Here is a 24,356-nt window from a genome sequence, read left to right on the forward strand (position 1 = left end):
GTATGTCTCTCTGTCTTTCGCCTGACCTCCACAGTCGTTGGGCACACTCTCCCCTTATTCTCAGGTAATAAACCTTGCCTAAAATCATCTTATGTTGGCCAGTTCACTGATATAAAATAAGCTTAAATATGCTCCATATTGAAAAGGAGTAATCAGCACACCTTGCTTTCTCTAAGAACAGTTTTTGTTTGGGCAGGACATGTATGACAGTGTGGATCTGCGGCAGCGTAGGTCCTCTAGTCCTGGTTATATTGATTCTCCTACCTACAGCAGGCAGAGCATGTCCCCTGTGCTGCCCCACTCTCCACAGCACTACTACCGATATGGTGAGTCACTGCAGAATGCTCATGTGCATGTGTACTAGTGATATACAGTATACAAATATACAAGCTTGCATCTTGAAGGAATTGTGCATGAACTGTACTTGGCAGCAAACAGGATAAGCATGTTAATTATTTCTCCTGGAATTATTAAAACTTGAAATGTGATCAAGATCAGCAATAAGTGGATTATAAGTGGATGGCTTGAAAACAAAGAATAATCATTCCATTGCTTGTTGCTTTTCTGGGTTTTTTTTGTTTGTTTGTTTTATCATGCTATATTTGGCACAGTACAGCTTTCCTGCCTTTACTGAAATGCATACCATACTATCCCAGGCAAATTCGTGAGCAGAGAGATTGCCAGCTCTGTGCTGTGATAGAGTGTGTATGACTGAGAGAGTGGGGTGATTTTTTTTTCATTCATGCCCTGCCTCTGTCACTCTCATTGGCTGGGGATTTGGCACAGGCACTGAAAGTGGCAGGAGCTCACCCTATTACCCACAGCTGGAGGCCAGGTCTAGCACACCCACTACAAATCAAGCGCCGAAGCATTTCCATGTGCCAGGTATGCCACAAAGACACACCATTGCTTTTAAAGCCCCTGGCAACACAGTTTAAATGTAAAAAATAAAATATTTGTAATACTAAAGACCTGCCATTTAATAGTTATTTCCAGTGGTAAATTCAAGAAATATAATCACAATCTATGATTTTTTATTATAATCAAAACTTACTTCTGCTAAGTTCAAGTGTTAGAAAAGTATGTAGTAATGACAAAGCTGAGCTTTCACAATACATTTGTTTTCACACAAGTTTTGAGTCAAAGCATAGTGTACATGCAGTTTTGCTTATGAAAATAAGTTGACAGTGGCTTTAACATCATTCGCTGCTTTGTACCTTTCAATTCATCATGCTGAGAATGCCATGCCAGAATGCTACTAGCATCCACTGATGATGGCTCTTTTTTCAGCTCTAGCTCATGTTTATATTGTCCTCAACACACAAGTTCTTTCTGAAAACACAGAATATCCAGAGGAAATGCACACAATCTTAAATCCTATTTCTTTTCCCTTTACTCATCAGTCTCTCCTCTATGTTTCAACTCTCACTTCTCTTTTTCTTCTCAGCAACAGGAGATCCTAACATCTACCGGAAGCCTCCCATCTATAAGAGACATGGTAGTGTTCTCAGCCCACCCTGTTCCTCTGTCTTGGCTGTTTGCCACTTAAGAAATTTGTGCTGGATTAATGTTAGATATTCTTTTAATTTAACACCAGGGTGTAGCCTAACAAAGTAATAAAGTGCTGTACAGCAGTGTTGTAGATGTCTACTGTATCTTTTTGAGTCTGAAGCAGAGATAGCCAGAGCACTACATAGTTTAGGTTTTCTCCTTTAACATACATTGAAAATTAGATCGAGTTGAACTGAATGTACTGAAAATTGCAACTGACCACCAAATCTCTTCTGGCAACTGACCATAAGGACTTGAAAGGTGCAATCAGTAGGAGAGTAAGCTTTAGAATTATTTGGGTTATGCTAGGGATTATGGAGAGTTTCGATGTATTTATAAGAATACAACAAAAGATTTTTTAACCCCAGACCAAGTAGTTGCACTTTGAATTAAAAAGAAATAAGGCCACCAGCAAAACAGTACTAACATATAATTGCCATAGTCTACATGTGGTTTGGTAGTTAAGTGAAAGTTGCCTACACTTGTGCAATTTAGAGGGCACGTTGTTGAGAAGCTTTGTGGACAAGCTATTTTGTTTCCAGCAAAGTGCAATATAAGTGGCTTCTTTAATATAATGTAAGCTATGGAAATATTTTGTCCATTATAAAGGTCACATCCTTTTTCTGTCTCAGTGACATTTATTAAGGTCTTCTTAAAGTTTCATATATGTGACCCTATTTTCTTTGACTAGCAGTAACAATGCATTGTTCCCTCTTAATTGCATGAAACTGCAGAGTGTATACAGATGGGTGACCAATTAAAAGGTATGAATGATGGCTCTATTATGCTGTGGTCAGCATTTTGTTTTTTGCCAAAGTTTTCGTCCACTTATCTCCTTAGTAGGAAGGTCACTGCAAATTAACACAAAGTTATTCTGTCTGATTAACCTTATCCTGTCCTGATGTAAGTGGTCTTTTTCTGGATGATTCTGCCCCATCCACAGGGCATGAGGGCCCACTAAATGGTTTAATGGATATAAAAATTATGTAAATCATGTGCTGTGGCCTTTGCACTCACCCCAGTTGAACACCTAGGGGAGATTATGGAATGTGTTAGACAACACTCTCCACCACCAGCAAAATACCAACTGTGGAATCTTTTAGAAGAATGGTGTTCATCTCTCTCCAATACAGCTACAGAAACTTCTAGAATCTGTGCCACTGAAGATGTTCTGCCATGTTTTGGTGCCCTAACACTTTACCAAGATGCTTTAATTTTCCTTTAATTAGTCACCTATCGGTATGTATCCTTGTGTGTGTGGAGTTTGTATAGTAGAATTTCCCAGAGTGAGCTTGTGTGATTGTGCATAGTCAGTACAGGCTTGTGACATTTTATTTACATGAAAGCCCAATTTATAACTGGACATACATAGTGAGTAGCAGGATTATATCCAGATAGGAATTATCCATAAAACAATCCAGATGGATATGCACTCAAGGAACATGTAAAACAGATTTAAATTCAGTAGAAAAAAATCAAACCACTTCAGGAGGTCAGAGGCACATTTTAGCTAGATGTTGGTCTCAGAGGCCAATCACTTCTTTTAAAGATTGAGACCATGTCAGAGACATTGAAGTTAACCAGCCCTAGACTTTATAGAGCAAGCATTAGACAGAGCAGTATTATATGACAGTATCTTTTAGGCCTGTGGCTATAAAAAAAAATTATCAACACCTTCTGACTAATCACACTGGTCAGAATTCAACAGCACTGTGGTATAAATCACGAGCACATTATGATGCTAAAGCTGGTGCCATTATGCCACATGAATCATGCTTTATGATGCAGCAGCCATCTTTTAATAAATAAAAGAAAAGTTCAAAATAAAACAAAAGAAAGCTGGTAGTCAGATGTTACTAACTGCTTTGCTTACAGTGGTGCTTGGAAGTTTGTGACACCTTTAGAATTGTTTGTTATATATATATATATATATATATATATATATATATATATATATATATATATATATATATATATATATATATATATATATAAATAAATCATCTGTATGAATATGACCCAAGACATCATCAGAATCCTAAAGCTAGGTAAAGAGAATCCAATTAAATAATTGGGAGAAAAATATTATACTTGCTCATTTACTTATTGAGGGAAATTATCCAATATTACATATTTGTGAGTGGCAAAAGGTATGTGAACCTTTGCTTTCAGAAACTGGTGTGACCCAGATGTTTCCAGTAACTCTTGATCAGTCCTGCACATCAGCTTGGAAGAATTTTAGCCTATTCCTCAGTCAGAACAGCTTCAACTCTGGGATGTTGGTGGGTTTACACACACGAATTGCATGCTTGAATTACTTCCACAACATTTTTCTATTGGATTAAGGTCAGGACATTAACTTTATTCTTCTTTAACCATTCTTTGATAGAATGACTTGTGTGCTTAGGGTCATTGTCTTGCTGCATGTCCCACTTTCTCTTGATATTCAGATCATGGACAGAGGAGTCCATGAAGGCAGATGCAAAATGCAGAACTTTTATTGAAAAAAGACAGACACAGGGAACAGGCTCAAGGAAGCAAACACAAGGAAAAGACACACAAGGAACCAGCATTATTTGTAACTTAATTAGAAAATAAACTCTAAGAAAAAGGGGAGACGGGGGGGGGGGGGGGTTTGTTAAACAAACAAACAAAAAAAACCTACATCAAAATACAGTGAATCAACAAAATCAAGAAGAGAACCAAGCACAAAATAACCTGACTTGCATTAATGCTCCAGCAATTGAGGAGGAAAAACAAGCAATTTAAATAGAGCACTGTTACAGCCCAGTCTAGGTTGGGCCACACAGTGTAACCAGCTCGGGATTCAATGGAATTGACCTTTTAAAATGAAGGAGCCATTAATAACACCACAAACAGGGTTGTTCAAAAGTTGTGGTATATTGTAACACACAATTATATACATACGGGCAAAGCCGGACGAACAGCCACCTTCACCAGACCTTACCGTGTGCAGGGGCGCACAAATTACAGCCAGTTCAATGCCTTGGATTAACAAGTCACTGCCTGCGTAAGAAGCTTCAGAGAAGGGTAGCACCTTTTCCAGCACGAACGACTGAGCAGCCCCAGTGTCTCTCAGCACACGCACAGGCTTTGCCTCGTTAGGACCCAAGGACACATATCCTGAATATACGGAAGGTTCAAATTGTGGCTCAATTTGACAAACGCTTTCAGAAACGTTCTGTGAAGCCGCAGCTGCATTAACCTTTTTAACCTCTGTTTGTTGCCTCGCTTGCTTTCGCTTTAATACTGGGCAATTTGCGATGATGTGACCCGGCTCCTGACAATAAAAGACACAGTCATAAGACACAGCTGAGGGTTTAGAAAAAAGGTATGAGTTTTACCCACAGGCTTCGATGAACGTGCTGACGCATCTTTCCGAGACAGAGAAGGACTGAACACAACTTTATGAGTCAAAACAAACTCATCCACGAAAATAGCAGCTTTGGACAGTATTAATTCCTCTGCCCGTTCAAATGCACCACCAGTGATTCTGGCAAACATGACTTAAATTCCTCTAACAATATCAGTTCCTAAACTGATCAAAATTCCTTACACCACTAACTGAACACCATTTATCACATAGCATGGCTTTCTCACGGGCAAATTCCACATAGGTTTGGTGCACGGATTTAACAGTGTTCCTAAAATTTTGCCGGTAAGCTTCTGGCACATGCTCATATGCTCGGAGAACCGTAGCCTTAACAGCATCGTACTCCAAATTCTGTTCTAAGGTGAGGGTGGAACATGCTTCTTGTGCTTTACCAGATAGCTTACACTGCAATAACAATGTCCACAAACTTTTTGGCCAACTTAATGTCGTGGCTGTTTTCTCGAACACAGCAAAATAAGAATCTACTTCATCTTCTCTAAATACAGGCACTAGCCCAACGTGTCGGTTAACATCAAAGTTAGGTGGACTCACCTATGAGGACGGCACTGGAGTCAGCTGCGGGCTGGAGTGCTCTGCGTCAACGGAATACGGGGAGGTTGCTCTCGGGGAGTTAAGCTTCCGTGGCAGCAGCACCGGCTTCTGCTGCTGAGCTGCCAGGTCGAGCCTTCTCCATTCAGCATCCAGCTCCTGCTCCCGAACTCACAGTAACTGCGTCTGGCACTCTTGCCGCTTAATCTCCAACTCAAGCTCTTTTAGCACTAGTTGCCAACCGGGGTACACTGTGCCAGCCTCAGGCTGTTTACGACCTGCAACAACCTTATCCTCCGGTTCAGTCACGGCCTCCGCCCTGCAAGTAACCAGAAGAAGCTGGGTAGGCTATGCAGCGACACCCGGAAGTGCTTTGAGCTCAGGTAGGACCTGTTGAGCCACGAGGGCCTCATACAACACCACTTTAACTACCTTTCTGCAAGCCGTACAGGGAAGTGCCACATGAAAAAAGTCTCCAATAAGGAGCAGATCATCCTTCCTACATCTATCAAAGTCCTCTAACAAAGGACACAACGTAAACATAATCAAATGCCATCCTTACAAAAGGCACAATACACCAACCACAACCTGACTCACCACACAAAACGCAAATAAATAAAGAATAAATCCCAGATGAGCCCCCAAATCTGTTACAGCCCAGTCTAGGTTAGGCTGTACAGAGTAACCAGCTCAGGATTCAATGGAATTGACCTTTAAAAATGAAGGAGCCAGGAATAACACCACAAACAGGGTTGTTCAAAAGTTGTGGTATATTGTAACACACAATTATATACATACAAAGAACCAAACACCAGAAATAACTTCAGGGTGGGCCAAGGCCAAAATAATAAACAAAAGGATTCTTTTGTTAGATAGCTAGCTTACCTAAAAGGAAAATAACAAAGAAAATACAAACACTTCCCTAAATACCTAAGCCAAAAACAGAGACAAAAAGACCCTGTCCCAAAAGAAATGGCAGCCACACCCCTACTGCCGGTGAACCAAGTGCAAAATATATACAGTGGTGAAGAGCATACACATAAACAGATGCAGGGACAACCAAATTCAATGTCAAAAAAAACAGGCAAGAGTCAAAACCAGAACAGCAGTCAGAATACAGAATTTGATAGCCACAACGGCAAGCAACACAAAACAACCACTCTCCTAACAACAAATCACACCATTCTCACTCCTCTTCCTCTTTAAACATGGTCGCCATTTAGTAATGTCATCTAAATGAGGCGGGAGCAAGGCAGGCTAGGGCAGGCTGGAAACTCTGGGGGGGAGTTCGGACCTGCACACAAAATATGGCACAGCACACAAAAAAACTTCCCATCCCAAAGATAGCGGGCTGTAACAGCACTAATCCAGCAGGGAAAATAAACACCTGGGTATGATTAGACATGAAATGGAGGGAGACAACAGAAGAAAAAGTTCTGCAATTTCAGAAGGGTGGAATTGTCCCTGGGGGCCATGACACAGATGTCCTGACATTGTCTTTTAGAATTCACTTGTATATTTCAGAATTCATTGTTCCCTCAATGATGGCAAGTCGTCCTGGCCCAAAATTGGTCTTGAATTTCCTCCATTTATACACAATTCATCTGACTGTGGATTGGTGGAGTCCAAACTCCTTAGAGATGGTTTTGTAACCTTTTCCAGCCTGATTAGCATCAACAACTCTTTTTCTAAGGTCCTCAGAAATCTCCTTTGTTTGTGCCATGATACACATCCACAAACGTGTTGTGAAGATCAGACTTTGATAGGTCCCTGTTCTTTAAGTAAAATAGGGCACTCACTCACACCTGATTGTCATCCCATTCATTGACTTGACTCTAATTTCACCTTCAAATTAAACTGTTAATCCTAGAGATTCACATACTTTTGCCACTCACCGATATGTGTATTGGCTCATTTTCCTTAATAAATAAATTACCAAGTATTATATTTCTGTCTCATTTATTTCATTGGGTTCTCTTTGTCTACTTTTAGGACTTGAAAATCAGTGTGAAAATCATTTATGCACATATATCGAAAGTTCTAAAAGGTTCACAAACTTTCAGGCACCACCGTATTGTGTGTTATAATGCAGTTGGACTTCAGTTGCACTAGAGGTATTAATGCATGTGGTTAAAATCTCAATGGGATATAAACCGTATACGAGACGCTTGAAGTGACTAGGTGTCAACAGTGTAAATAATAGATAATTGTTTTAGATTTAACATTTTCCTCACAGAATTTCTTAGACAACAATATGAAATAATTGAAATCAGGCTCCCAGGAAAAAGAGTGAAACTTTCTACAAATATAATGTGTAATTCATGGTCATACCCCCATCAGGAGAAACAAATTTTTCTCATTGCTTATCCAGCACACGTATTTAATGACCATATCTTGAGCATATAATAGAGATTATACCTGACATAAAGAGCCTCAAAAGGCTCATATCCTCCCTGCAGTCCTCTATTACATGGTTTTGTAGTGAAGATAGCGCTGAGAACCTTTTCTGTGTTGGCAATATGAGTCCTATTGCATAGACATGTTCTGCTGATCCACTCAAGCCTATATTCGACTCTAAGATAACACATTAACTGGTGTGAGCATACATATACATGCAGTTAGCTTATACCCAGAGGATAATCCTGCTTTTGATTTCAATCAAAAGGCCATTCAGTAATTATTGTTAATTATTTGGTAATGATGGGAAATGTACAGTACATTTATTTGCATTTTCAGTCAATGTTCAGTATTACAAATAAAATATTTACAGATTTCATATCATTTTTATTTTTGCAGTCTATTGTGTGATTTTCTGTTAAATAAATTTTCATATCATTATATAAAAAAAAGCAGTATGAAAGGTGTAAATAGTATATTTGTAATATTGAACTTTAATATGAACCGGCATAATTCTATTTTCTCTTGTGAAAATAGAAAAAAATATTGAAGTTATGCATGAAAGACCATTAACCAATGAGATCTGAGTTGAACTGTCATCCACCTTGTTTGCATTGGTCTGAAGTCACTTTTGTTCATGGAAATTCTGCAAGATTCCAGGTTCTGACTGAGAGTCGGGACTGATTTGTAAGCATAATCTCAAATCTGGCGTTTAATTCTGGGCAAATCTTATAGATTCACTGAAGGATGATCTAGAACAAAAAGAATAGAAGAAAAAGTTATAATATCAGGGTTCTTTCACATTTTCAAAATTGGTTAGAATATTTTATATTTTGGATCAGGCATTAGCTAGCTGACCAAACACAGTTACACACTCCAGCATACATATGTAGACTGTTGTTGTGTTATAAAAGTATGAATGCTATTGAGGGGATGCACTATTATAGAAACAGATTTATTTATCACAAGCCTGTAATGAATTCCTCATTCAGAAGTGTTTGTTACCCACACGGAGGGCAGATGACAGAGACAGGGACAGATGGATGTAAAAGAAAGATCTCCACCATTCGCATATTTACTGTATGCTACTGTATATGCATACAATGCCAGGCATCTATACTGTTTTACTCCTGTTTCGTTCTTCTTCATGTGGGTACCAAACTTAACTCTTACCTGTTTCTCATAGGTTGCAAATAATTCTTTTTTTTCTGTTTTTCCTTTTTCATTCTTATCACATAAATAAATTAAATATTCCCTCCACACATCTGATGTACTTTCCTCAATCAACCATTTACCCTGTAAGTATAATTTACCCTTCAGCATCAAACATCCTATACCTGTCTGTACTTGTCTCTGTCATTATATTATGCCTGTCCATCCTTCTACCTTTTCTCCTTTTGTCCTACTTATGCCTCTGTTTTCTTTTGTGTAATTTGCTGTTGTCTGTTATTTGGATGCTTCATACTAATGGGAATAAAAAGAATTGTAATTAGTCTTGGAGTAATGATTAAAAAGCAATTCAGTTAATTTTTCTAGCATTATCACCATATGCTGGGATATTTTAGCAGAGCAGCGCAGCATGAACAATGGTCAATTTAGCTAAATGTATTTATTTATCTTTAAGAGAGCTGCGTCATTTGAGCTATTGGAGTTGGAGCCATTCTTCACTTTGCAGTGAATAATGTCTTTTGTACTGACCATAGTGTGCTTTTTCTTCTCCATCTGTTTTTGTGTAGTTTTACCTGTGTGGTTCAAGAATGACATGTTATATTTATGGGACAGACATAGGTTTATCCTGATGAATTTTTGTTCTCTCCTCCCTCTGTGCAGACAATCACAATGCAGCCACAAAGAGCAAGACTAGCGAAGATATCCTCCAGTCATCCAGATTCTCAACAACCTACTCACCTGAGCACTACCAGCACACTCAATCAAATTACTTTCAAAGCCCTGGTTCCCCTAAATGTAGGTAACTGATGATGTGCTTACCTAGCGTTTGCTGCTATACTAAGCTGAAAACCAAACATTGGGTTGGCATGAATTTGAATTGTGTATGTTTTTTATTACAGTCACTTCTGTGAAAACTCAAAATCATACCAGATATATTGTGTAAACACCACGTATGTGTTACATAAGTGCAAATAGCAACCCTCTGGCTAATGCATACCTCACACATTCCATATATCATACGAGCATGCTTAATTTTTAGCATTAATGTCCTAAAATCCACTGTCAATAAAACAGTTGGATCATCTGTAATTACTACATAGATTAAGGAAAACATGATATGAGACGGTGGAATGGTAAATAATATGTATAAGTGTCTTTTTCTATGTTTCTATGTCTAGTTTCCCATGAGCCATACAACACTATACTACACATTGCAGAATCATAACATTGTTGTAGATTATAATTTTAAATAAAGTTTATTGAATGCATTTATTTGGAGTATATGCTTCACTTACATTCACAAGTATTAAAATATAGAGAAAGCATGAAATAAAAATGTTGCAGAATGGAGTCAATGATGCTTGAAACGCTGTTTAAAATGGAAACATATCGGTTGTGTGTGTATTGGACACATCTGTGTCTACAAAATCTACGGAAATGCGATTAGTGTTGGAATTGACCTTAAATGTGAACAAGCTGGCAAATATGAATAGTAGTTGCAGTATCAAATGTCAAAGATAATAAGATAAGATAAGATAAATAATGGCTCACTTTGATCTTTGTCAGCAGTGTACAAAGTTCAGAGGATGCAGACTTTTATAATGTAAAGAGATTATACTGTCATATTGAGTTTTTTGCAGATTGAGTTTTTATGGTTCGCTGTTTGCTTGCTTTGAAATCAACCCAAATTTGAATCCTGGGTATAGTTATAGACAGTAGCTTGTTTTAACTCATAGTATAAGCACAGTCTGCTTCACTGAGTCACCTACAAGCAATTCTGGTTGAGCTGCTTGCAGATTGAGTTTTTATGGTTCGCTGTTTGCTTGCTTTGAAATCAACCCAAATTTGAATCCTGGGTATAGTTATAGACAGTAGCTTGTTTTAACTCATAGTATAAGCACAGTCTGCTTCACTGAGTCACCTACAAGCAATTCTGGTTGAGCTGCTTGCATCTTTCATCCAATAATTTTTTATTTAACATCTACTCTCTCTAATACAGCTTTACGTATTCCACGAAGAAGATTCTCATCAGGAGGAGAGGAAGGTGGATGGAATTATGGTCTTCAAAGAGTATGAAACTCTTTCTCGCTCCTCTTTCTTTCTCTGTCTTGTGCCATCTTTATTCCAACAATTCTGCATATATAGTGACTCTTTTTTTTATTATTTGCCTCTGTACACCACCACAATGGATTTAAAATGATTGTGGTTGAAATATAGACCTTCAGCTTTAATTCAAGGATTTTAACAAAAATATTGCATTAACCATTTAGGAATTACAATCATTTTCCCTCATAGTCCCTCCATTTTCACAGGCTCAAAAGTAATTCAACAAACAAACAATCATAAATATTAGCATTATTTTTAATACTTGGATGCAAATACTTTGCAGTCAATGACTGCCTGAAGTCTGGAACCCACGGACATCACCAAATGCTGAGTTTTCTCCCTTGAGATACTTTGCTCTGCCAGGCCTTTACTGCCGCTTTGCTGCTTGTTTGTGGGTCTTTCTGCCTTTAGTTTTATCTTCAGTATATGAAAAGCATGCTCAATTGGGTTGAGGTCATCGGACTTTTAAGAATATTTAAATTATTTGCCTTAGAAGCTCTTGGGTTGCTTTCATTGTATGTTTTGGGTCATTATCCATCTGTACTGTGAAGCGGTATCAGTTTTCAGTTATCAGTTATTGGTAATCAGTTTTGCAGCATTTGACTGAATCTGAGAAGAAAGTATAGCTCTATACACCACAGAATTAATTCTACTATTTCTATCAGATGTCACATCATCAATAAACACCAGTGACTCAGTTCCATTAGCAGCTATACATGCCCATGCCTTAACACTTCCTCCACCATGTTTGACAGATGATGTGGTATGCTTTGGATCATGAGCCCGTCCTTTCCTTCTCCATATTCTTCTCTACCCATCATTCTGGTACAAGTTAATCTTGCATCAGAACTGGTCAGGATATTTTTTTAGAGGTTTTTTAGCTAAATCTACCAGTGGTTACCAGTGGTTTGCATCTTGAGGTAAACCGTCTGTATTTACATTCATGAAGGCGTCTCTTGATTGTAGCTTTTTACAATGATAAGTCTACCTCCTGCAGAGTGTTCTTAATTTGGCTAGATGTTGTGAAGAGGTTTTTCTTCAACAAGGAAAGATCATCCACTTTAGCTGTTTTCCGTGGCATTCCAGGCCTTTTGGTGTTGCTGAGCTTGCCAGTGCATTCCTTCTTTTTAAGAATGTACCAAATTTGTTGATAGAAAGTTCCCATGAACAGCTACCAAATGCATTCCATTCTAGACCTTTTATCTCCTTAATTTGCCATGAAATAACGAGGAAACAGGCCACACCTGGCCATGAAACTGCTTATCAGTCAATTGTCCAATTACTTTTGAGACTGTGAAAATGGAGGAACTCTGTAATTCCTAAGCAGTTAATGCAATATATTTGTTAAACTTGAATTAAAGTCTACACTTCAACCGCATCTTGATTGCTTCATTTTCAAATCCATTGTGGTGGTGTACAGAGGCAAAATTACAAAAATTGTGACACTGTGCAAATACTTATGGACCTGACTATATTAAAGGGTATAATTAGTGTTTTTCATTCTTGTTAGAACTGAACTCTATAGTAGATTTCACTCTCACCCTTTCAGATCCAGAGTGGGATTGGCAGGATGATCCTGAAGGAAGAGATGAAAGCCCGCTCTGGTTCTTATGACAACGACCCCTGGGGCAGCACACGGAACTCCCGTGCTGGGAGCAAGGAGACTCTGCACAGCACCAGCTACAACAACACCATCAATGGCTGTAAGTAAATCAGCTGCTGATATCTTATAATCCAGGTATCTAGAAAAATGATATAGTCTTGAAGATATTTTGCCACTTAGTTCTGAGAATTTTCCAGTCATGGACTACTAACAGACATTTAAAATGACCTGGTTACCAAGCATTTTTAAAACCATCATAGATACATGCTCATTCTTTGTAATATGGTCTACCACACACACTGTTATACCAGGTGCTATTATCATTCTCTCTGTCTTCTGGTTTCATAAGAAGCGGTTTTGAGAAATGAAATATATCAGCATGCAAATAAAATGGAACACCTTGTATTTCACAAATGTTTTGAGTTACAACATTGGAGTTGATTTCCATTGTTGTGGAAAAAAACCCACTTCTCCCTGAAGGTCTCATCTCTCACACTCAGGGGAGAACCAGCAGAAATAAAACACACGCAGACCAGTTTGTAGATTACTCAGTGTGTTGATCAGCTCTCCTAATATTCTAGTAACAGACAGAATGCAGCTCATAGTGTTAAAGTTGTTGATATGGTACTGATCTCATTATGGCAGTGAAGTCCTGGCACACTTTTCAGTAAATGCATGATGCAGTGTGTTTGAGAGCAGAGCAGAGTTACCACAACACAAATGTAAAGTGTCTCTCTTACAAATGGAAATTCAGACACCAACCTGATCTTCACATCATACTTGCACTCTGTTAGTCTGCTTCCCTTTCTCTCACTGCCTCTCTATTGCTTTCTTAGTCTCCCTCTCCCTGAACACTCTCTGTCCCTCCTTTGTGTCTCACTGTTGCTTTCTCCTCGCATGCATATGTGACCTGCTCTCCCCATTTCTATTTCTGTGTGCCTCATGGGAAAGTGCACAAAACAGATCATTTTTTCCCTGTACCTTCTGCATCGCTCCCTCTTTCTCATTCCCCTTCCTTCCAGCTCCCCAGTCATGACTCCTGATCCTTGTCTCTCTTCCCTTTGTAACTGTGGTCTATTTATATATGTCATGTGTCAGAGATGGCTGCAGCTGCGGGTCAAGGGGTTTGTTAGAACAGTGGCAAACCATCCAGAAAAAAATAGACAGAGGGTCAGGTGATCAGCACACAGATTATAAATCAGGCAATACCAAAATCCAGAAACAAAATCAGAATCAATAATCAGAATATCAAACACACAGACATTACATTTATATGGACAAAATTAATCCAATATTAACCCGATTAAGACAATACTCTGATTAAGAAACTACCATGTAAACAGCGATTATTGATTACCTTAATCCGACTAAAGTCATACTCAAAATAAACACAAATCGAATTAAGAAAAGTGGAATATTCCTATTTTAGTCACATTATTGACATGCATTATAGACATGTGCACAACTTAATCCCAGTATTAACGTTGTGTGGGAGTTTTGCATTTTGCGATAGGACACATACACACACGGCAGTGGTCAACCGTTTGACGGCAAAAAAGAGAGCATGGCTGCGTCCGAAACCGAATACTTACCTACTATATAGTAGGCAAAATACATGTATTTCAGCTACTATATAGTAGGTAAGTATGCGGTTTCGGACGCAGCCCATTGTTCCAAGCAGTCGTCTGTTTGCACCTATAGCATAACAAATAATTAACTGCACTTGAATCTTTCGTAAAATTAAAAATGAAACACCCAAAACTGTATATGGTACCATAATGAAGACGTAATGACGTGTGCCATTAATCGATCTATGTTCTATAACATGTAAAACAGGAACATGAAAGGAATATTCTAAAAGCAACTCATCTAAACACCTTAATCAGGATATTGTCTTATTCAGACATCTTATTCATAACACACATTGGTATGTCAGGTTGTACGTCATTTTCTGTTTAAAGTGTGTGTGTGTGTGATGATCGCCAGGTGAGTGCAATCAGCAGTCAGCTGAGCTTGTACTCTGGAGCAGCCATGTTTGTAGGCCACAAGGTGTTCTGGGAATTGATGTCTGGCACTGATTACGGCATTGACATGACAAGATATAAACATTTCCAGTTCTATACTATACTATGTCTGTTCTATTATTTGGTGAGCTATACTATCTTTTTTGTAGTATAACAATATAGACTTGGTCTATGCAGGGTAGCTTAAGATGAAAATTGCACAGCACAATTTGAGTTTGATTTGTAAACACTGCAAAACTTTTCTATGGCTGGAACAGCTTTGTCTGTGTATGATCTGAATCAACTGCATTTCATACTGGTATAGACACCATGGGGAAGTGTCACATTTCTGTGTTCTTTTTCAGCTTCAAAGGCACTCTATCCAGCTGAAAATGGTGAGCAAGTCAATGCTTCTTGCATTGGGGGGGATTTGGTAGGAGAGTATTAGAACAAAAGCAGGTCATGTGTGATTTTTCAATGTAGGTTTTTATAGTTCAGCTGGGGGTTAAGCAATACATGGCACAGTTTGGGGAATATTAATTGAGGGTTTGATGAAAGAGCTGGAAGAGATGTGACATTTTTTGAGCAGCACCCCCTACTGTCCACTTACAGTTAGAGAAAAACTTGCTGATCTGCATGGCATTTTGTTTATTTCATGCTATTCAGTGCCTGCTCTCTGGATATTTTCTAGAATATATATCAAAATCAGCCTCTTTACCAGGATATGGCAGAAATGGACTACACAGGGTAATAAATTACAACAAGTGAATGAATACAATTGCTGCTTGACAAATAGAATATTTAAAACTTTGATGTGAACCTGACCTTGATTGTCAAATAATAATGTTTGTTTTCCAGCAGCAAAATACAGACTACTTTCAGTATGACAGTGGCAATGAGGTCAACTGGGGAATCAGAGGTTAGTGGTAGCAGCTTTGCTATGGGGTTAACTATGGTGCTAAATTATGGGCATTTTAATGTAAATTCAGCAAATTTAGACAACTAGACAACTAGACAACTTTCCATGATAAACAGCAGCTAACAGAGTGTTTCTTTTCTCTTACATGTTCTTTTCCCCGCGCAGAGTACAAGGTGAGTTCTGAACCGAAGGAGAGGTAAATTACAGTACTTCAGCATAATGAGCTCAAAGCAACATCCAGCTGAGTAGAAGAGGAAGAAACCAGAGAATGGGGAAATCAGTTTTCCTTTCATAAGGTCATGGGGATACTTGCCTTCTCTGTGGTTAGCCAGTGGTCATGGGGAGGTCAAGAGCTGACCTCCTAATAAGAATGCCACCATGTAGCTTGATTCCTGTCTTTGAGCAGTTAATGTAGCAGGCTTGAATGGCTTCACATCCAAGAACATCCAACTTGTTATCCCCATTCCTGCAAACAATATTTGAAACTATTAGAAATAACTATTAGAAATAAATGTAAGAAATGTCTTCCATCATATTTGCTTATTATATTTTCTTATTAAAATTAGATTAAAAATAGGTATGCCCCTGCATTTGCTGTCAACTCTGTTACTTTGCTGACTGTATTTAAAATAATGTATGCTTACTTTAAGTCTTGTAATTTTGAGAATGTGACCATTCTTCAGAACATCTATGCCATGTGCTTCACCATGTGAGGAGTTATGGCTGACATAGACAGGAACCGTCAGGAAGTGTCTGGTACTGATACTCTGTATGTTAACAAGTTTGATATGTTCAGTAAAATGGTTGACCACTGAAACTACAATAATAGAGAAGACATTTCTAAGTAAAAGTAAGAGCAAATTTAGTATATATGAGATAAGTTAAACATTAAAAGAAATTTTACAATAACACTCAAAACAAATAATATTTGCACATCCCAACCATAAACAGTATTGCTTATTCATGAATGTTGATGCTAACGTAAAATGCATATTATATTGTCATATTAATCATATATTGTGTGAAAAGAAATGTCTACTTACCTATTATTGGTAAGAATAAAATAAAAGCTGTTTAAACAAAAGATTTTATGTAGAAGTATGTACTTACAATAAGATTTATTTAAAAGTATGAGTATAATTTTCAGGCTAAAAAAATGTGTGCGGGGGGGGGGGGGGGGGGGGCTCTTGGGTGTCTCAGCAGCACAATGCAAAAAAAAAAAAAAAAAAAATCATGCAGATACATTTAATGTTCTTCGAACACAAAATACGATCTCCGAAACTGGACAGTTGAAGAATAGGAAAAGAGCAGGTTTATTTTGTCCAGTTTCTATGAGCCTGTGCCCATGATAATCCAAGATTACAGTTTTTGGCTGACAGGAGTGGGGCCCAATGTGGTCTTCTGCTGTTGAAGCTCATCCACCTCAATATTTGATGTGTTGTTCATTCTGAGATGCTCTTCTGCTCATATATATATAGTAGCTACAATGCTTGTAAAGAGTGATTGTTTGAGCTACTATATCCTTCCTGGCAGCTCGAACCAATCTGGTCATTTTCCTCTGACTTCTCTCATCAACAAGGCGTTTCCACCCACAGAATAGTTGCTCACTCAGTGATTTATTTATTTTTTTTGCACCATTCTGTGGAAACTTATAGATGTGTGACGTGTGTCTACCAACAACCATGCCATGAGAGTCACAGAGATCAGACTTTTTCTTCATTGAACTGTTAACTGAAGCTTTTGACCTGTATCTGCATGTTGTTGTTTTTTTTTGCATTGCGCTGCTACCACAGGATTGGCTGATTAGATGACTGCATGAATGTGCATGTGTACAGGTATTCCTAATAACGTGGACGATGAGTGTAGTTCACAACAGAAAAATAGTATATTTACAGCATAGCGGCCATTATTGTAATCAGCTGAATTGCTGAATTGTTGTTGCTGTCATTAATCCTGTTACCCTTATGTCATCTCTATTAAGACATATTTTGGTAATAATATAAAAACACAAAATAGGATGAAATTAATAGTTTGAAAGTTCATTTACTTATTATAAAACAAAGGAAATTGGTTTTATAGGAACTCATAAAAACATTGTAAGTTACTCAGAATAATGTGTATTACTTGTGAAAATATGCATATAATTCTAAAATCTACTGAATATTAATTAATTGTATTGAATTGAGTGGCACTTAATTTGCCAGATAGTGCTGAACAACTGTATTTAAATACATTGGATTTAATATCAAATAAATGTGTGAATGGCAGTAAATGGGTTGACAGCCATAGCTTATATGAACAAAAATATTATATAATCCATAAGATATAGTAGTAGATGATGGCCATCACTATATTTTCTTTCCTCATGTCAAACATTCTGTTTCATATAAAAAGTAATGAAATTTAAAAAAAAAAAAACAAACAAACAAAAAAACAAGCTATTTAATGCAGCTTGCTAGGTCAAATATATAATCTCGGATATAATGACCCATCTGCGTAATTTCTAACTTAAAATCTCACGTACAATAACAAAATTACAGGTATATCCTGTGTGATTAATGCAACTGTCACTACAGGTTTACCCATATGAGGCGCTGATTGTGACCACCAGGGGGCGAAACAGGCTGCCAAAAGATGTAGATAGAGCCAGACTGGAAGTGAGTCATTTTAAAATTCACTTATGCAATATTCATTCATTTTCAGTAAACAGTGGATACAGAGCCTATCCTGTGAATACTGGGCTTATGCCATATGAATTCAATATTTTACAGGGACACAACATGTCTCCAATTAAACTGCACAATATTTTAACACACACCTGTAATGACTTTCAGAGGCATCTGTCTCCTGAGGAGTTCTACCAGGTGTTTGGTATGACCATGGCCGAGTTTGACCGACTGGCACTGTGGAAGAGGAATGAGATGAAGAAACAGGCTAGGCTATTCTAAATGTTCCTGCTTCCTACATGCAGAGATCGAGACACCTGTCCAGAACCAGCCGACACACTTTTTCTGCCCACACACTCATAAGCCGACTGAGCAACAGCAGTGCTGCTGAACATGTGCCAGGCACATATGTAGTATCACTGAGTGTAGGAAAGAAAAAGAGAGCAACAGTCTTAAATAAAGAGGAAAGCTATTAGTCATGTTCGATTCTTGTTGCTTTAATAGATTTCTTCTCATTTCGTATTGACAAGAATAGAGAATCAAATGTAAAAATTTGGGAGTTTTGCCTTATATTTTGTGTTAACTTATGCACCAGCAGAGTGACTAGAATGTAGACATTATATTAACAATATAATCTGAGATTCTTTTTTTGTTCCTGTCCTGTATATTACACTTGTAAAGTAATATTTTATTTGACTTTATGGACCATTTTTTGCTTACAATGGAAACACCTAGCTGAATAATAATTAAGGTTAATAGAAACATGCAAGCTTTTCCATGAAAATGAAAACCAAAGTCTCAGTACTGTGTGTGATTTACACAAAAAATAGGGATTGAGCACTATCCATGCTATAGATGATTCAGGGTCCTGGGCCTAAACACTGAATGTAACTGTTTTTCAACAAATACAATTATTTAGTAGACACAGTCTAAAGAATGTGTTGCGCCATCCTTAAGAGTTTTGTAAGGGTAGCAGTAGTTATCAGTATCTAGGTCATTTGTTTTCAGAATCCTTAAGGAATATTCACACACTAACGGACACAAAGCATTAAAACACATCAGTGGTAAGGGGTATGTTTTAGGTTTTCTTATTTCTTTATTTCTCTGTCAGAAACAGAATGTCTGTTTATCGACATTTAAATTAGTCTCTTTTTAAAACAGGGCATGCAACATTTGGGTTTATGGCATTAAGGTGTTATGCTGCATTTGTTTCTTTTCATATTACAAGCATGATTATCAATTTTTGACAATCAGAGCAATGTTATTTTACTCAAGGGTACATCCATTGCAAAAAAAAAAAAAAAGACCTCTATTGCACTTAATTGGGACCTAATAGTGAAGTCTGTAATACCACTGGATAATTGTGTGCACTGTGTAGATTATGTTAGATTTGGACATCACAAACCATCAGATGAAATGTCTCTGTTTTACACCTTTGTTAATGTTTTTTTGTTTTGTTTTGTTTTGTTTTTTGGCCACTGGTATGTTATAAAGTGTTATACCAACTTCAGGGTAGTTAGTGGGAGAGTGAAAATATTTTTTGATTCTTCCTTTTTTAAACAGTACAGCTACCTATCTAGTTAACTCTATTTATTTGTTTCAACAAGTTATGTAGCTATCTTATATTTAAATAAAGCTGGTTTTCTGGTGTATTTCGAATTTGTTTGCCACTGTAAAGGAGGATAAACTTTCTGAGATTCAGAATGCAGATTAGTTACATATGTAACTGTAGTTCTGTCAACCCTGGATTACCACCAGATGAGTTGTGAAATATATGAATACCACTCAGTGCACATCTCAACCAAGGTTACATACTGTAGTGACATAGCACACAGTATTTGCAATAAATACCACTCGGATACTGCAATCAGTTCCCAGAACCTTCTCACCCAGCCAGCTCACCCAAGATCTGTACATAATCCTGGGAACACTGGGTGTGAGGTGAGATGCCAGAGTTCATTGCAGGTCACCATGCACATTCACACCTAGAGCCAATTTAGTGTAGGCAGTGAACCTACCAACATGTTTTCAAACAGTGGGAGGACACCAGAGAACATGAAAGAAAGCCATGTGAACATGGGGAGAAGTGTAACTCCACGCAGACAGTAAGCCGAGCTCAGGATCGAATCAGGGACCCAGCATCTGTAAGGCAGCAGAGCTACCCACTACTCTACCATGCTAGCATTAAAGACAATTATGAGAGTGAATAAAACACCCTGTTGGCATAAAAACCCCAATTCTGTGGGAAAACCACACACCTTGCAACACTGTCTATAAAGCTCCTATCATAATGCATGCTATTAATGTACACCTGGACAACATTAATTGGCTGCTGCTAATGACCCAAAATTTAGTGTATCAAGTGAAATTTGTAATCAGCCACACTTTCCATTTCTCCTTGCTTTTGTTGCTCCAACTTCCCACTTTTTGTGTAATCCTCCCTCAAATGCAATGCAAGTAGGCCACAGAGACCTGTGTGTGCAATGTACAGGGGAGTGATGGCACAGGTTTTTCACTCAGAATGAGGCCTATTTATGCAAGTTGCATACAGCCTCAAATATGCTTGTAGAAGGATTTGGGGGAACTCCTCCATGTATAATACTTTAAGTTCCTTTACAGTAGTACTTGGAAGTTTGTGAACCCTTTAGAATTTTCTATAAATCTGCATAAATATGACCTAAAAGATCAAACTTTGCTGGATCCTTGTTCTTTAAATAAAACAGGATGCTTATGCACACCTGATTGTTATAATTGAAAACACCTGACTCTAATTTCACTTTCAAATTAACTGCTAATCCTAGCGGTTCACATAATTTTGCCACTCACAGACATGTAATTTTGGATCATTTTCATCAAGAAATAAATGACCAAGTATAATTTTTTTGTCTCATTTGTTTAATTGGGTTCTCTTTATCTACTTTTAGGACTTTAGAAAATCTGATGATGTTTTAGGTCATATTTATGCGTAAATGTAGAAAATTCTAAAGGGTTCATAAAATTTCAAGCACCACTGTATATTCTTAGGATTGTGCATGTTGGCTTCCTTCTTCAATTCATACCACAAGTTTTCAGTAGAGTTCAAAGTCATTGACTGATATGGTCATTGCAAAACATTTACTTTGGGTTTCTTTATCCATACAGGCATTTCTAAAGTGCAGGCCTTATGAGATGTTCCCAGTAATGACTTTTTTGTAGCAATGCGTCCACAAATAATAATTTAATACTTAACTAATGCTTTCGTAAGTAAGGAATAAAACATGACAGAAGGTGCTGCTATAGGAAATTACCAGCTGGTGTGAGGCTACCACAAAAGTTACTACCCAAAGATTTTAATTATTGAAGCTTCTCCTGTGGGGAAAACTTCAAGGAACAGCTTTACCCCTGGATCTTCTTATCATACAACCCCATTGTTGATTATTTTCCTATAACTGCATGTCCCATCTTGATTTAACTTAATAATCTTGTTTATCTTAATGATGGTAATAGTTAAGCATTAATATTATTAAGGTTTGTTATTAAGGTTCTACTTGGGACATGGGCAGGTACATCCCTAAATTGATAAGACAGCAGCGATTGTGGCCTGCCCGAGACCCAAGTCACAAGGTCACCGCAGAGTCATCTGACCAGTGATGCATGTAAAGAGAGTGATTGCAAGAAAGAAGGCAGTTTTAGAGACACCTACTTCAGGTCAGCCTCATGCATAAGAGCATGAGGAAGGTCTTTATGGGACAAGGTGGAGGTCCCACAAGAGGCTCTCCCTAACCCTAGAAAAGCAGTAATAAGCCTGTAGACATCATCTACAGTATTGTTGTGCACTGCAATGGCTGCTATACACCATTACAAATGTCTGCTATACACCTTTTGAGTCAGTGGGGGCTTGCTGCTGTTTAGCAGTTACTGGAGCAAAGTTAAAATCCTAGATAGCAGGCAACGCTAGAGGCTCTTCCATTGAGAAGTGTTTCCTGGACTGCTAGAGTCTCAGGGGTCAGTCCCACATGACCTCGCTCAAATCCCGGCATCTGTTTTGGATAGCAGATCTCCTTGGGGAGGAATCCACCAGGTTGATCCAATGTCTAGTAAAAGTAGCAGTAAGAACCAAGGTCTTAACAGCCATCTTCGGGCCACAAGCAGGTCTCTGTGGCCTACTTGCTAAAATCCTGTACAGTGTAGTCAGAATCAGTGGCAGAGCCTGTCATAAATGCCTGCCAGCTGGCAGGGGCAGGAACAGAACAGAGTTGAAAATGGTGGCTCGACTGGTAGGTCATTTTCAGCAAGGGTGTCTCTAGAGTTTAACCACGGGGGACAGGGGCCGGGGGGCCAGGGGGGCTCAGACCCCAATGTATGATGTGCAAACAATGAGGAGGAATGAATACAAACAAGGAATGCAAAGGTACACAGTCAAGTTTGTGAGTACATGCTTGTGTTGTGTGTGTGTATAGCTAGTATGTCAGTGAATCAGTAATGAATCAGTGACTGTTCATGACATTGTCTCTCATATTTCTCTCATATTTTTGGTCTCTCCATCCTGCTCTCCATTTCATTTCATCTTCTCATTCCTCTGCTCCGTGTTCGTACTATCACCAGCAAACATAGATTGTGACTTTTTTATTTGTACAATTTTTCAAATTAAAGGGAAAAGTTAAAATAAAAAAGGAATCAAATGAATGAGCTGGATGAAAGGGGTTTTCTCCTCCATGTCTTCATATGTGATGTTTCTGTCATGCCCTCAATACGTCCTAATGTAATAATACACTTTTTTCGGCATTCACATATAACCGGATTGCTTACTAAACTTTGTATTCTGAAATGTTAAGCTTGTTATTAGTTCATGTATCTACATCTATCTGGAAGGCAAAATGTTAGTAAAGAGTAAACATAAATTAATGTAGACAGCACAGATCAGATGAATATAAATAACATGCAGCCACCATGTCCACTTTAACCAATAATGCAAGGGCTTTAGGCCTAAACGGAAAACGTTTAATTCACCATGCAAACTTTCCAATTGCCATGGAACAAGCATTATATAACCATTCACCAACATTATGTGAATCATGCAGTGAGCAGAGCAAAGATTCTGGAAAGCTCTGCACCTGAAGCTTTGGTTTGGTTTAACCAAGCAATCAGAAAATGGGGGAGAGGAGTCTGTGGACAGTTTGCAGGTTACTTATTGCTGCACTGCTGCTTTTGTCAGCTGTCATGCTGATAAAAATAATAATAAAAAAAAGGATTACAAAGGATTACAAAGGATTATTAAAGGAAATGTCAAGTTTCAGGGGGAACAATTTAAGGGGAATTAGATGAATAATAGGGTCTAGAACTGCCTATAATTATCAACCTGTATTAACTCCCAGAAGCAGCTGTAGAAATGGCATGCTAGGGCTCCTCTGAGAAGGGATGAGAAAGATGACTGGCCACAGATCTATAAAACCATGAATTGCATAATGTAAGATCCTGGATCATTGATTTCAGCTGAGCCATGTCTGCTGTGAAGTTGTTGATTCATCTGGAGAATAATTCTGACTGTTTTCTGGGATTAGCATGGTTATCTTTGGCTCCCCCTTCAGTATAGCCTGGCGGAAGTCTGACAGAAAGAACAGAGAAAAAGGTATGTTGTGTCTCCACTCTCCAGTGGGAATACCAAGTGGTGGAAGAAGTATTCAGATCCTTTTCCTAAGTAAAAGTACTAATACCACACTATGAAAATACTCCACTACAAGTAAAAGTCCTGCATTCAAAAACTTACCTAAACAAAAGTATCTAAGTATTATCAGCATAATGTACTTAAAAGTAAACTTACTCATTGTGCAGTAAAATGGTCCCTGTCAGTGTTTTACTATTATATACGATGTATTTGGATTAATATTACTGCTGCATTAATGTATTTGCTATAATGCATTTTACTGATGTCGATGTTTAAGGTTGAGCTAATTTTAACTACTTTATATACTGTTGGGTAGTTTAATCTACAGCAGTTATATTTTATATGATCATCATA

At 38.0% G+C, this 24,356-nt stretch overlaps 1 protein-coding gene across 2 annotated transcripts in view; it reads left to right on the plus strand.

Annotated features, from left to right (window-relative positions):
• ablim3 (actin binding LIM protein family, member 3) overlaps positions 1–20,519 on the plus strand; it is a 109,538-nt gene extending 89,019 nt beyond the window's left edge. Inside the window, exons 10-22 of one of the 2 annotated variants that reach the window (XM_053630458.1) lie at positions 35–64; positions 197–326; positions 787–885; positions 1,448–1,498; positions 9,737–9,856; positions 11,061–11,131; positions 12,717–12,870; positions 15,139–15,168; positions 15,465–15,520; positions 15,632–15,692; positions 15,858–15,865; positions 18,269–18,349; positions 18,527–20,519. In XM_053630458.1, the coding sequence (XP_053486433.1) occupies positions 35–64; positions 197–326; positions 787–885; positions 1,448–1,498; positions 9,737–9,856; positions 11,061–11,131; positions 12,717–12,870; positions 15,139–15,168; positions 15,465–15,520; positions 15,632–15,692; positions 15,858–15,865; positions 18,269–18,349; positions 18,527–18,640 (1,005 nt within the window). In that variant the 3' untranslated portion in view covers positions 18,641–20,519. Of the gene's footprint in view, positions 1–34; positions 65–196; positions 327–786; positions 886–1,447; positions 1,499–9,721; positions 9,857–11,060; positions 11,132–12,716; positions 12,871–15,138; positions 15,169–15,464; positions 15,521–15,631; positions 15,693–15,857; positions 16,213–18,268; positions 18,350–18,526 lie in introns of those variants that run through there. The other variant, XM_053630457.1, reaches the window with a different exon arrangement.
• Positions 20,520–24,356: the final 3,837 nt, after the last annotated feature.

The sequence above is a fragment of the Ictalurus furcatus genome, chromosome 8, assembly GCF_023375685.1.
Source record: "Ictalurus furcatus strain D&B chromosome 8, Billie_1.0, whole genome shotgun sequence".
NCBI classification, from domain to species: domain Eukaryota; kingdom Metazoa; phylum Chordata; class Actinopteri; order Siluriformes; family Ictaluridae; genus Ictalurus; species Ictalurus furcatus.